We start from the raw sequence: 11,993 nt of genomic DNA on the forward strand, positions 1-11,993 counted from the left end.
GTATGTGTGTATATATAAATATATATATTTATATACACACATATATATGTATATATATATATATATATATATATATATATATATATATATATATATATAGATATAGATATACACACATATATATGTATATATGTATGTGTGTGTGCAGAACATGATCACAATATCAGTCCAACAAAAACAATCATAAACTGACTGACCAATCACATTAAACGTAATCATACAACACTGGTGTCTCTCAATGACAACATGCAGGCGAAAAAACAAAGCGAGTTAAAAGAACAAAATATTTTGAGAAACTCTGTGGTGAGTCAGAAGGATTGTGACTCACCACACTGAATCACAGTTCCTCCACATGACTAAAGTTTAAGCCAGACAACTCAATTTAATTCTGAGGTTACTGTGGTAGTCAAGGGTATCAACATCACCCCAATAAATAAGGAAAAAAAACAGCTGTCACTGAAATGAGATGAACCACTTCATGCATAGTGACCATATGGTGGACACCTATTTACAAACTTTTTTCTTGCATATTCATGAATAAGGCATTATATTCTTGTTAATAAACCATTCCAGTGGATGCTAGTGAGTCATCCAATACGTTTGTACTCACTGGAGAATAAATAAATATAGGATATAATTAAACATAATGTAATTACGCAAGTTATGTATGTATATATTAGTGTACACACACACTCCATACTCCCGGAGCACACCCCACAGGAGACATGATTGAGACACGCACACACATACAAAACCTAACCAGTTGGTGGAGTCACTTGTCCTGTGACCTGACAGCCAGCAGTTCGAGGCCTGGTCCACTACGCTGCTGCAGCCCCAAGGGAGATGTTTTCTAAGGGCTGGTATCAAATCTGGATAAATGCAGAGAGCTGCATCAGGAAGGGCATCTGGTGTAAAACATCTGCATTCCCCCAATTCAGCTGAGTGATTAATTGTGGCGACCCCTTCAGAGGGACAAGCCTCGGGGAAACAACAACCTAAGAATGTGTCAAAACTGAAAGAGATGTGATAATCTCCTTTTAGTTAAGATCTCGTCTTTCGTGACCTGTTTAAACTTAAAATGATGTTTCTAGGTGAAAGCAGGCCTAAGATGCAAGTTTCTAAAGTTGTCTGTGTTTTAGGCCTGATCCTATTCATTTGTAGGGCAAATAATGCTGTAGTTATTGCTTTTACCACTGGCACGCACAATAGAGAAACATTAACTTTCTATTGGAATGGAAGCAAAATGGACTGCAAATGGAAGTAAAACATTACAAGTCATCTACAGGTAACAGGTTTGTCAACACCTGACTGGACTATTAAGCATATTGTTAAGCACTGATTCCTGTCTTCACAGGTTCAGGCCACATCAGCAGGCAGAATAACCGCAATTCCCTTTTGGTACCACATTTACCTGGACCAGGAGATCAGCGTAAGCACCCTCAGCCAGAACTCTCACTGGAAGCAGGCAGCTGTTGTTTTGCAGCAGCCCATCGAGGTTCGAGCTGGGGACTGGGTCAGCCTTGCCGTCAAGCTTCACAAAAGCACCATCTCAGTTTCGGTCCATATACAGGACACACCTGCACAGATGGACTGTTAAATTGTGTTAAACTGTATGATCTTTTTTTTTATTACATATTTTTATTTTTCTCTGTCGGTATGTGGGAAATGAATTCAATGCTGTACATTTCTTCTCTGGTGTTATTTAAAGATGTCCCATCCCTTTTATTTTTTCCTCTTGTGACATGACTCTCCAAAGTTTCATTGTTTTGCAAACTCAAGAGTCTCTGATCAGCAAAAATTAGATACTAGCTTTGATAATACAGGATGTACTTTGTTAGAGCTTGTGGGAAAAATTCACAAAACATTTATAAATATTACTAGAAAAATTTAATGTATAAAGTATTGCTTTTCTTTTATTATAAATGCAGTTGTAAAGATATTTGGCTCCAAACTATTTCATCAATAAATGTGACAAATGCAAGACTTATATCACATGTAATTTGTTTTTATTGACAATGTAAAATGTTCAACATTACAACTGATGTAATTCAGCAATTTTTATATGTATAAAAAGGCAATGCAACATGCTTGAGCTGGATATTATGCAAAATGTCAAACCGATAGACATTTTTTGACAAACGTATCTTAAACCACATTAATAGTCGGCATCCTTGAACAAATTGATGAGTCACAATGAAAAAGAGCTTGAAAAGTGTGTTAAGGAGAAATCAATGGCTTAAGTGCAGCAGCTGCAAAAGTAGTCCACCTTAAAGGCTGGAAAACTTGCAATAAAACTATATAAATGCTAAATTGATGTAGTGGATTAGACTACTGCCACGGCACATATAACAAGGCATCTGAAGACTAGTTAATCAGCTTATATTAAACATTGGAATAAGCCAGGCACAGTACAACTTTTACAGAATGTTGTGATTTTAGTAATTCAGGATGAATTGTGTCTCTCTTCCTTTTAATACTTGAAACTTCCCCCTACTGTGGATTCACCACTGGCGAAAGGGTCCGTTGGGGCAAGGACCCTAGCAGTCTGATCCCTGCCTGCAGAAGCTAGCATTTGGGACGTGGAATGTCACCTCTCCTGGTGAAGGAGCCTGAGCTGATGTGTGAGGTTGAGCAGTTCCACCAGGGATGTCAAACTCCAGTCCTCGAGGGCTGATGGCCGGCAGGTTTTTGTTGTTTCCCTCTACCAACACAGCTGATTCAAATAAAATGAATCCAGCAACTTCTTGTCAACCTATTTATGAATTTTGGTCAGGTGTGTTGGAGCATGAAGACAACAAAAACCTGCAGGATACTGGCCCTCGAGGTGTAGAGTTTGACACCTGTGATTTAGATAGTTGGACTCACCTCAACACATGGCTTGGGCTCTGGAACCAGTGTCCTCGGGAAGGGCTACTCCAACTACAGGGGGATCACATTTCTTAGCCTCCTTAGTAAGGTATTCAAAGGTCCCTGTTGGATAGTTGAATTTTCGGGTTGAAAAGAAGCTGTATGGTTTTCATACGGGTTGTGGAACAGTGGACCAGCTCTACACAACCTTCAGGGTCTTGAGGGGAATTTAACCAACCAGTCTATGTGTTTTGTGGATTTGAACAAGGTGTTTCGACCATGTCCCCCACGGACTCCTGTGGGGGGTGCTTTGAGAGTATGGAGTACTGGACCCCTTGTACTAGCTGTTCGTTCCCTGTACAACCGGTGTTATATTGGTCCACACTGCCAGGAGTAAGTTGGATTTGTTTCCAGTGATGGTAGGACTCTGCCAAGGGTGCCCTATATCTCTAGTTCTGTTCACAACTTTTCTGGACAGCATTTCTAGGTGCAACCAAAGTGTTTAAGGTAAATTGGTGGCCTCAGGACTAGGTCTCTGCTTTTTGCATATAAGATTCTGTTGGGGTCATTGGGTTATGATCTCCAGCACTCACTCAAGTGAATCACAGCCAAGTGTGAAGTGTTTGGAATAAAAATCAGCACGCATAAGTCCTAGACCATAGTCCTTAGCCAGAAAAAGGTTAAGTGTTCTTTCCAGGTCGAGAATGAGGACCTGCTCCAAGTAGAGGAGTTACAGTATTTGGGGCTCTTGCTCACAAGTGGGGAAAGGATAAAGCATGTAATTGGCATATGATCGATTTGGTTCCGGCAGTAATGCCGACTATTGGTCTGTCATGGTGAAGAAGGACCTGAGCCAAAAAGTGAAGCTCTCAATTTACAGGATGATTTATATTTCTACCCTCTCACCTATTGTCACAAGCTGTGAGTGACCAAAAGAACAAGATCACAAGTACAAGCTGTTGCAATGAGGTTTCTGGAGAAGGCAGCAGGGATAGATGCCTGGACATCTGGGAGGAGCTCAAAGAGCCACAGATCCTCATTGAGAGGAGCCAGATGAGGTGGCTCAGGCATCTGGTCAAAATGCCTGTTACCACCTTTCCCTGGGGAGGTGTTCTGGGCATGTCCCTATGGGAGGAGATCCCAGGGGAGACCCAGGACATGCTGGAGGGATTACATCTGGACAAGTCTGGGCATCTTTACTTAGGCAGCTGCCCTTGCAACCCATTAGATAAGCGATAGAAAATAGATAAATGGATGGATACTTAAAACTATATTTATAGCACCCACTCAAATCCTTTATAATTACAATACACAGTATTCATATTGATATTACACAATTAAAGACATATTTTTTAGGGAACATAGCTTAAAGCTACTCTAACATAGCCATGAAACACTTTGTATCCCTAAAACTTCATTCTGCCTTGGTTTCCTCCTTGCTTGTCCTAAGATAATACATATTCTGAAAAGAACAAAAAGTAATTTAGGGCATTATATGTGCTTTTAGTAATGTAGAGTTGTAGTTTCAATTTCTTCAGTTGATGCAGTCAATTCAAAATACAGACAAAGTTAAAAAAATGAGCCATTTTAAAATTTGCATACATTCCTCTCATCCACATTAAGATGTGACTGACTGAAAATTGTCTAATTGGAAAACTAATGCGAAAATGATTCACTCAGATTTCAGAAGAGGTCATTATTCCAGTCTTACAATGAACTGTGCAAAGGCCATATTCTTTTGGACAAAGAAACTTTCCTACAGCTATCCTACTTAAAAGGGATTTTAGTAAAGTTTACTGAGCAGCACAATTTTCTTGTCCAACATAATACAGCATTAACACCACTTCAAAAGTTATTTATAGTCATAGTTATTTGATGCTATAACTTTACTGAACAAAGGCTGTGCAATGTATCAAAATTTTATCATTGTTATTATATTAACGTACATAGTATCTATCTAGTCTATCTGTGTCTATGTAGACACTGACATGAAATAGAGCAAGCGCAAGTGTATAAATGAGGGATGCATTCCACTTAGGGGAAGTTTTACTTTCCAGCATGTTGTAGAAGCAATTCCTATGCACAGATACAGAAGTAGAAAGCAGCCGTCATTGACAGACCTGAGCTTTTATTACTGAACATTCTTGGGGCTGTCACCAGCAGAGAAGTCCTTTGATTTTGCACTTGTTAGCAAACTTGTTTGATATAGGTGTTTATATATTTAAAATGACGTAGCTTTGTTTGCTTCAGTAATTTCCAATGGAACATGGCGAGGCTCTACCTGGGACCAGCCCAGCCAAATCATTTGCTGTTTGGGACATCAGCCTAAGCTAGGTAATCACAATGAGATCCGCCTCTGCTGGTTCTTTGGTTTGATTTGTCCTTTCTTCCTCTTGGCTTTCTCCAAATCTGTGGTCTAAATCTTCATCACACATAGCTGAGCTGAGTCCAGCAGGTGCTGACAAAGAATGTGGGGTGACTGTTCTGCCTAGGCCCTCATATTGGCCTTTTGGAGACACTTGGTTGGATGCAACTTCAGTGATGGCATCTTGAGATGCTGAAGAGAGAAGGCCGGATCGCTCACCATCATTTTGTGCCTCACCAAAATAGGGCTTTCTTGGACGACCCATGACTGTCCTCCCTGGAAATACAAGTAGCAAACAGCGTATTTTAAGTGATTCTGATATCAGACATACTTCCAAAGAAACCTTGAAGTACATCAGTGCGGGAGACGTCCTTACCAACATTTCGAACTTGTTCAGAAATATCGGCTCTGACATCAGAGATGTCCCACATTGCCAAAAAGGAGTCAAAGCAAGAAACCTCTTCAGCCTCCTGGATGTAAGGTTTGTAAGTGAAGCTGAAGTGATGGGCAATGGCTGCTAGAAACATCTCTACACATATGATGAAGTCCTAAAAGATACAGGACATTAGACTCTGTTTGTGTTACACACTGATGCAAGGTAAGCAATATTCAGGGGTATACATACATTACATCAGCTCTGTTGACCTTCAGACACTCACATTTTTAAATACATATACTTTATTTTACCTGTAAGCCTGTAGCTACAGCCTCCACGCTTTGCCAGTCCCAGGTACGTTTCTCTGAGATAACACCAATCTTCACAAGCAAGGCAATGAGCACAGCTTGCCTGGAGGAGTTGGGAAAGTAAATAAATGTACATATGTACACACAGCTCAAATTGAACACGAACATGAAACGTCCATAAAATTTTCATGCCAAGACCACAACTGTGATTTACCAAAAAGAGACAAAGACCACCATTTTAACACATAGGAATTTGCCCACTGGTTTGATGGGGCTCAGTTCATCTCTAAGTGCCCGGTAGAACAGTACTAGGCAGTACATGGCAAACTGGAAGGAAAGAGAAAACAGAGATAAATGTATTTTAAAATGGATAACTTTACAAACATCTCTCAACATTTTCCCAGATATGACATAGTCCTTAGAAAAACATATAATTTGACTCTTAAAAAAAAAAAAAAAAAAGCAGCTTATTACCAACTGTGATATATTGTTGAAGATAACCAGGTAGGTCCACGCATTTGCTGAACTAAAATTGCCTTCGTCGTATACTCCACACAGCTGACAGATTCTTAGAATGAAGAGAGCTCACATCAAAACAGATCCATGAACAAAATAAGTGAAATTGAATTTATAATTAATTTATTGAAATTATGTGCATTAAAAGCATAGTTTACTTACAAGGCTATCACTGTTGTGACAGGTCTTACAACTGTGTACTGCAACACTCCCAGTTTACATCTCAACAGTAAAACCCTGCAGAGAGATGTTATAATTTGAATGTTGGAAAAGCTGGTTTAGAAGCAGCTGGTGATGAGATAACAAACATTTACTGAATTTAAGATATAACTAAACAACCAATAATGGAACAAATATTTTGAGTAGACTATTGAAAAAAGTGTCCAATATTTATAAAACAACCATTAAAAAAATGGTCCATGATGCCCAGATATAAAAATGCAACAAAACTGTCAGTTAAACATGTCAATAGATGACTAAACTGCTCACCCAAATTAAATAGTACCTAACATATGTTTTTTTGGTTTTTTTTTCAGTTGCCAAGGGAACAAAGCCGGTTTAAACATATAAAAAATGTAGGCACTTTACAAAGACTGCAATGAAAAATTACGCCAGGTAAAGCTGATAGGCTGGGATGAGAGTGTGGAGGAACAGTTAAATTTGTAAGCATCATAGCAATCCCTGCTGTAAAGTGTTATTATTCCTAAAATAACTCACTCTCCCATTGGCCATGGTGGGCAGCAGCAGAGAGGTGGCAGGTGTTTCTGCTGTTCCTGGACCTCAAGCATCAACACTAAACTGGGATACTGATTTTCCAGGTAGTTTAATAAGAACGTCATGAAGTTGTAGATGACATAAGCCTCATAGCACTCTCTGCAAGTGTCAACATAAATTGCTATACTGGGGTATTTCAGGGCAATCCACTGGAAAAGAAAAAACAAAAATCGTAAAGTGAGGACATACAGTCATAAGTGTGGCATGGGGCATAATGACTGACAAAGACATAAGAAAAGTTAATTATAAATACACACACACACACACACACACACACACACACATATATATATATATATATACATATATATATATATATATATATATATGTGTGTGTGTGTGTGTGTGTGTGTGTGTGTGTGTGTGTTTTATTTATTATATAAATAATAATATAAAATAGTTATGTAAAAAATGATGCAACACCTACACTGTCTAAGCTGTAGATTGGCACCATCCATAATATCCTAAAAATGGGAAAAGCAGAATTATTTATAACCTGTGAGAAAAAATTATTAGTAATTAATGTGACGAATAATAATTTTACCTGATAATAGGTTTCTGGAGCTCTGGCTGAGTGTAGTGCACCAGGTGCTGAAGGATACCCCATAATGATATGGGTATAGTCATGAAGACGAATATCCCAGCAATGAACCATGCTTTGTTATGAGTACCAACCTAGCATTAAAAAAATAAAAATAGTTTTGGAAATTAAAATCATAATTTTTTTTTTTAACTGCTTACACTGACATCTAATGATGTCAGTTCTGGAGGCTATATGGCAACTTAAAACATAGCATAACAACCTAAAAGAACATGACGTGTTTTAAGCGGATAAAACTTGCTACTACTTAAAAGTCAAACTTGAGGTAAATGTACTATGCTTGGCTCATCTTATCCCACATTCGAGCTCTGCGCCAGATGGAAAATTATACTTTTTTTTTGTATTCTATCTAGTCTATCTTTGGAGACTAATTACTTTACACATTATTAATTCTATACATAAATCACACAGAGATAAATCATTTCTGCTATTAATGCTGGAGCATATTCATGATAAAACATATTTTAAATCAAGTAACAGTTTAGTAATTTTCACATAGATTTAAGATATTCATTTTTCATCTAACTTCATATAGAAAGTCAGTCATTCATTCTATTTGAACCTCTGTGATTTAAACATATTGAATATTGAATTTCATGTTGGAAACATGTTCAAAGGGAGTCGGGAGAAGCTCAAGCTTATTTAGTCAGTGTATTTAAGTACATAATGAACAAATGTGTAAAACCAGCAGAATTCTCAGAATGAAAACAAATAAACCTGTTAATCAGGTCCATCGTGATACTGACCCCTGACTTCTGAAGTTCCCAGATGCACAGTGGCAGGACGACTATTAGCAACAAAATGTACAGCACAACCACCAGCGGCCGAATCCATCTTCTCCAGTTCCCACAGGAACAGGGCATTTTGACATGAAGACACTGCAGGGCCTTTACATCCGGCCCCTGATACAATAAGTAAAAGCTGAACCAGTCTGACAAACGTTGTTAGCGTCTTTAACGTAGTCACTGTTAGCTTCGCATGTTTGAACTTTGATCTACTAAGTGGGACCAAAGGCAAACCTTTACGTGACAATAAACGTTATAACTCCTTCAGTAACGTTGTATTTCATACATGAGGATGGTGTTGGTGGATAATCAACAGCTCATATGACTCGATTATATAAAGCTAACGTTAGCTTGTCAGCTGATTTACCATGTAAACAAACTGGACGGGTTACCATCCCGCCTAAATTCTTCGAAGTTTACATGCAAAATGCAAATAAACATAACCTCATACCTATTTTAATCGATTTCCTACTTAAGTGTATACATAAAAGACTTTAAAGCTGGTTAATAATAGTCAATAAAAGTTTCCAAAGAAGTAACCTGGCCAAGCGATTACTTCCTGTTTTCGTGTCTGTCTGTAGAAACAATCTGATTGGTTGGATCGTAGCTAGTAGCCAATCATGATGAACAGTCACGAAGTGGGTTTGGTTGCATTTCAGTTTAATAAATCTGTTCCTTTGCCACTAGATGGCATTGTTAATCAATAATTATTAAGATTCCAAACTTTTAATAATGCTCTTCACTTTTTACGCATTCTGTGGTAGTTCTCCAAACCAAATTACGCCATCTAGAGCTTAAGAAGACATGATGGTTTATCTGGACAGTTGATGCAATTGTTGGACCGCTTGTTTAAGTTTAATGCCATGGACCATCTAAACCTCTCACTTATTTCATTGCTTGTCATATTGGCTCTTGGACATTTAGTTTTAGTTTTTGTATTTCAAATAGACATCGTTTAGGCCAATTCAAGGCTCATTGCAGCACTGGTAAGCATACTTATGTCTGTACATCATGTAACTTACCTGGTTTCTTTCTTTTTTTTTTTTTTTTTTTTGGTCACACCACATACTGTCACCTGATTTGTAAAACTCATTTTCAGTGCAGTTTATTCTGATAAAGATATGGCATAAAATTAAATATTTTTAACAGCAATAGATTATACCAGATAATATTTAGTAAATTCATTTAATAAAAAAAATATTTAAAAAAAAAAACTGTAATCATTTACAGTAAATATCCTGTAACATGAACAGAATTGATACAAATTTGTTTTACATCAAATACTCCTCAAATGGAAATAGTTATTTGACTTTAACAGTAGAAGAGAATAGCCTCGTCCTTTATTTGCCCATGAAAGAAGGAATTTGTGTTATTGCAGCAGCATGAAATAATCCAGATACAGAAATAGAATCCTTTAAAAAGAGTATTTTCTAGCTCTTAAAAAGACTTAATTTCAGTTTGAATTCTTTTTCTTTTCTTCGTTGGAGTCTCAAATGTTTTTTTTTTTTAATTTAGATGATGAAACTGACAAAAGAAGGCCCATCAAAACTAAACATTTCCCCTAGTGAGTATAAATGCACTTTTATATGAGGTTTTCTTTCAAATAAGGGACAGCAGAACTTTTCTTTCCATTACACCACATCTTCACTGCCCCACAGTCACAGAAATCACTGATTGTTACAGGACAGATTGTTCATAAATTTTGAATTGATCCTTTTGGCTTTTATGAATTAGAAATAGTCTTTGCCACAAGTCCTCTGAGCTGGTGCCATGGTGGATAGCTTGAAGGGACTGCCATGCAAAATGGCATACGGGGTACTGCCATGTAAAGGCAGGGTACATAAACATATGTTGTGTCTGATCAAACCCAAAAACACATTTCAGCATAAAGGATGTGGCGTCCATCATGCCTTAGTGAATTACATAGTAGATTGTTTATGCACTGGGTGGAAACACATAAATGGTTAAAGAGAATGGATAGGTCTGAGGAATAATAATAATCAATGCAGAGCAAAGGAGGAGACATACTGTCTCAGTGCTGGGATATAATCCATCAGCCAAAGTGCACCTCCTTTGTCAAAGGAGTACACAATGCTGCAATTGTTCAACGATTACTTATTTATCTGAATATGCCTGCCATAGGCCTGTGTGTCAGGAAATGTTCTGACTCACTGAGACTGTTCCCTTCAGTTCATCATTTATGTTGCTGCTCAGGAATAACAGCATGAGAAAGATACAGTTGGCGAAGCTTTGAAAAGTAGTTTAAGAAAAGTTTCAGGTTTATATGATTCTAAGCTTCTAAGAGGGCTACAAGCAGTGGCATTTTATATGTTATTTGATTAAATTCCATTGAGAAATGATAGAAAATGTGGGGTATTATTATAGAAAATCTGACTAGATTTTTTTCAACACAGATTGCACAGATAGTTATTCCTTCATCACATAAAGAACCTCTTTGATTTGATCTAAGTTTCGTTTTTAGTCTGGTTGCTGTAAATTTACATGATGTAATTAACTGAAATAAAATTGAATTAAAACTATGTGATTAACTATGTGAAGGATTATAATGTGTACATGATATATACAATACCTACATTTACAAACCCTTTCTTTCAAATATAGGTAATTCTTCTCAGTTTCTGAAAAAAACAAAAAAAACAAAAACGTAGTTTGATAACTATAAACAGTATAAATTTGTAAAAAAAACAAAACAAAAAAAAGATTGTATGACAGCCAGTTTGTTTACTTGTAAGGCTGCTTAATTTTCCTCAACACAAGAGTAACATGGGTCACAAATGCACCTGACCCCACTTTATTTGTTACTTTACTTGGATTAAGTACAATAATGCAGCATCCATGACAGTTGCTTCAGCAATTGACCACAACAGCGTTAGATATTGAATTAATTTGTTTGAATGTTCTGATTGTTTTTTGTTAAATAAATACAATTAATTCAGGTTTGGTTTTTTTTTTGTAGAAAAAAGGGTCATTTAGATAATAGGAGCAAATACTTTTGCCTTTTTATGTTATTGTAACCCGCAGATTATGCTGAATTACTAAATCAGTGGAGCAGTCACGATCAAACTGGGTTTCATTTGATTTGTGGTCGTGATGCAAAAATGTATTTAAAATGCTTAATTTGAATTCTTCATAACAATTGATGTGGTGACTTTTTCAGCTTTATAAGTGATCATGATGTCAACATTCAAATACCAAAACTAAAACTATCAGTAAATGTCTGCAACTTCCTTCTTTCCTCAAACATTTTCAGAAGATCAATGGGTGAAAACAAACAGCACTATTTTTCAGAAACTTTGATGAGTTTCCGAAAATGCCAAAAAATATTTTGATTTATTAATAAGTTTTAGCCTTTGTGTAACAGAGATAATTAAAAAAAAAAAAGAAACTGCCTCTTAGTGTC

At 37.0% G+C, this 11,993-nt stretch overlaps 2 protein-coding genes across 3 annotated transcripts in view; one reads left to right on the plus strand and one right to left on the minus strand.

Annotated features, from left to right (window-relative positions):
* Window positions 1-1,746, plus strand: part of prmt9 (protein arginine methyltransferase 9) — a 16,323-nt gene extending 14,577 nt beyond the window's left edge. The window contains exon 11 of the mRNA XM_079264467.1: window positions 1,355-1,746. Coding sequence (XP_079120593.1) covers window positions 1,355-1,597 — 243 coding nt within the window. The 3' untranslated portion in view covers window positions 1,598-1,746. The remainder of the gene's footprint in view (window positions 1-1,354) is intronic.
* Window positions 1,747-4,167: 2,421 nt separating this feature from the next.
* On the minus strand, window positions 4,168-9,132 carry tmem184c (transmembrane protein 184C). 2 transcript variants are annotated; one of them, XM_079264405.1, is made up of 10 exons: window positions 8,534-9,132; window positions 7,731-7,861; window positions 7,614-7,650; window positions 7,130-7,335; window positions 6,575-6,649; window positions 6,371-6,464; window positions 6,111-6,223; window positions 5,900-5,999; window positions 5,589-5,760; window positions 4,168-5,488 (listed from the first exon to the last, which is right to left on the minus strand). In XM_079264405.1, the coding sequence occupies exons 1-10, from the start codon at window positions 8,648-8,650 to the stop codon at window positions 5,178-5,180; spliced, it is 1,356 nt and encodes a 451-aa protein (XP_079120531.1). In that variant the 5' UTR covers window positions 8,651-9,132; the 3' UTR covers window positions 4,168-5,177. The 2 variants fall into 2 exon arrangements, with proteins under 2 accessions (XP_079120531.1, XP_079120530.1); XM_079264404.1 differs by having other exon boundaries at window positions 6,111-6,464.
* Window positions 9,133-11,993: the final 2,861 nt, after the last annotated feature.

This window comes from Telmatherina bonti (genome assembly GCF_933228915.1).
Source record: "Telmatherina bonti genome assembly, chromosome: 3".
Classification (NCBI taxonomy): domain Eukaryota; kingdom Metazoa; phylum Chordata; class Actinopteri; order Atheriniformes; family Telmatherinidae; genus Telmatherina; species Telmatherina bonti.

Coding starts and splice junctions, on each gene's coding strand:
- tmem184c (XM_079264404.1), bottom strand. CDS start 8,650: ATGCCCTGTTCCTGTGGGAACTGGAGAAGATGGATTCGGCCGCTGGTG. Junction 7,862..8,533: donor GGGAACTTCAGAAGTCAGGG/GTCAGTATCACG, acceptor TTTTAATGCTAG/GTTGGTACTCATAACAAAGC. Junction 7,336..7,613: donor CAATCTACAGCTTAGACAGT/GTAGGTGTTGCA, acceptor TTTCTTTTCCAG/TGGATTGCCCTGAAATACCC.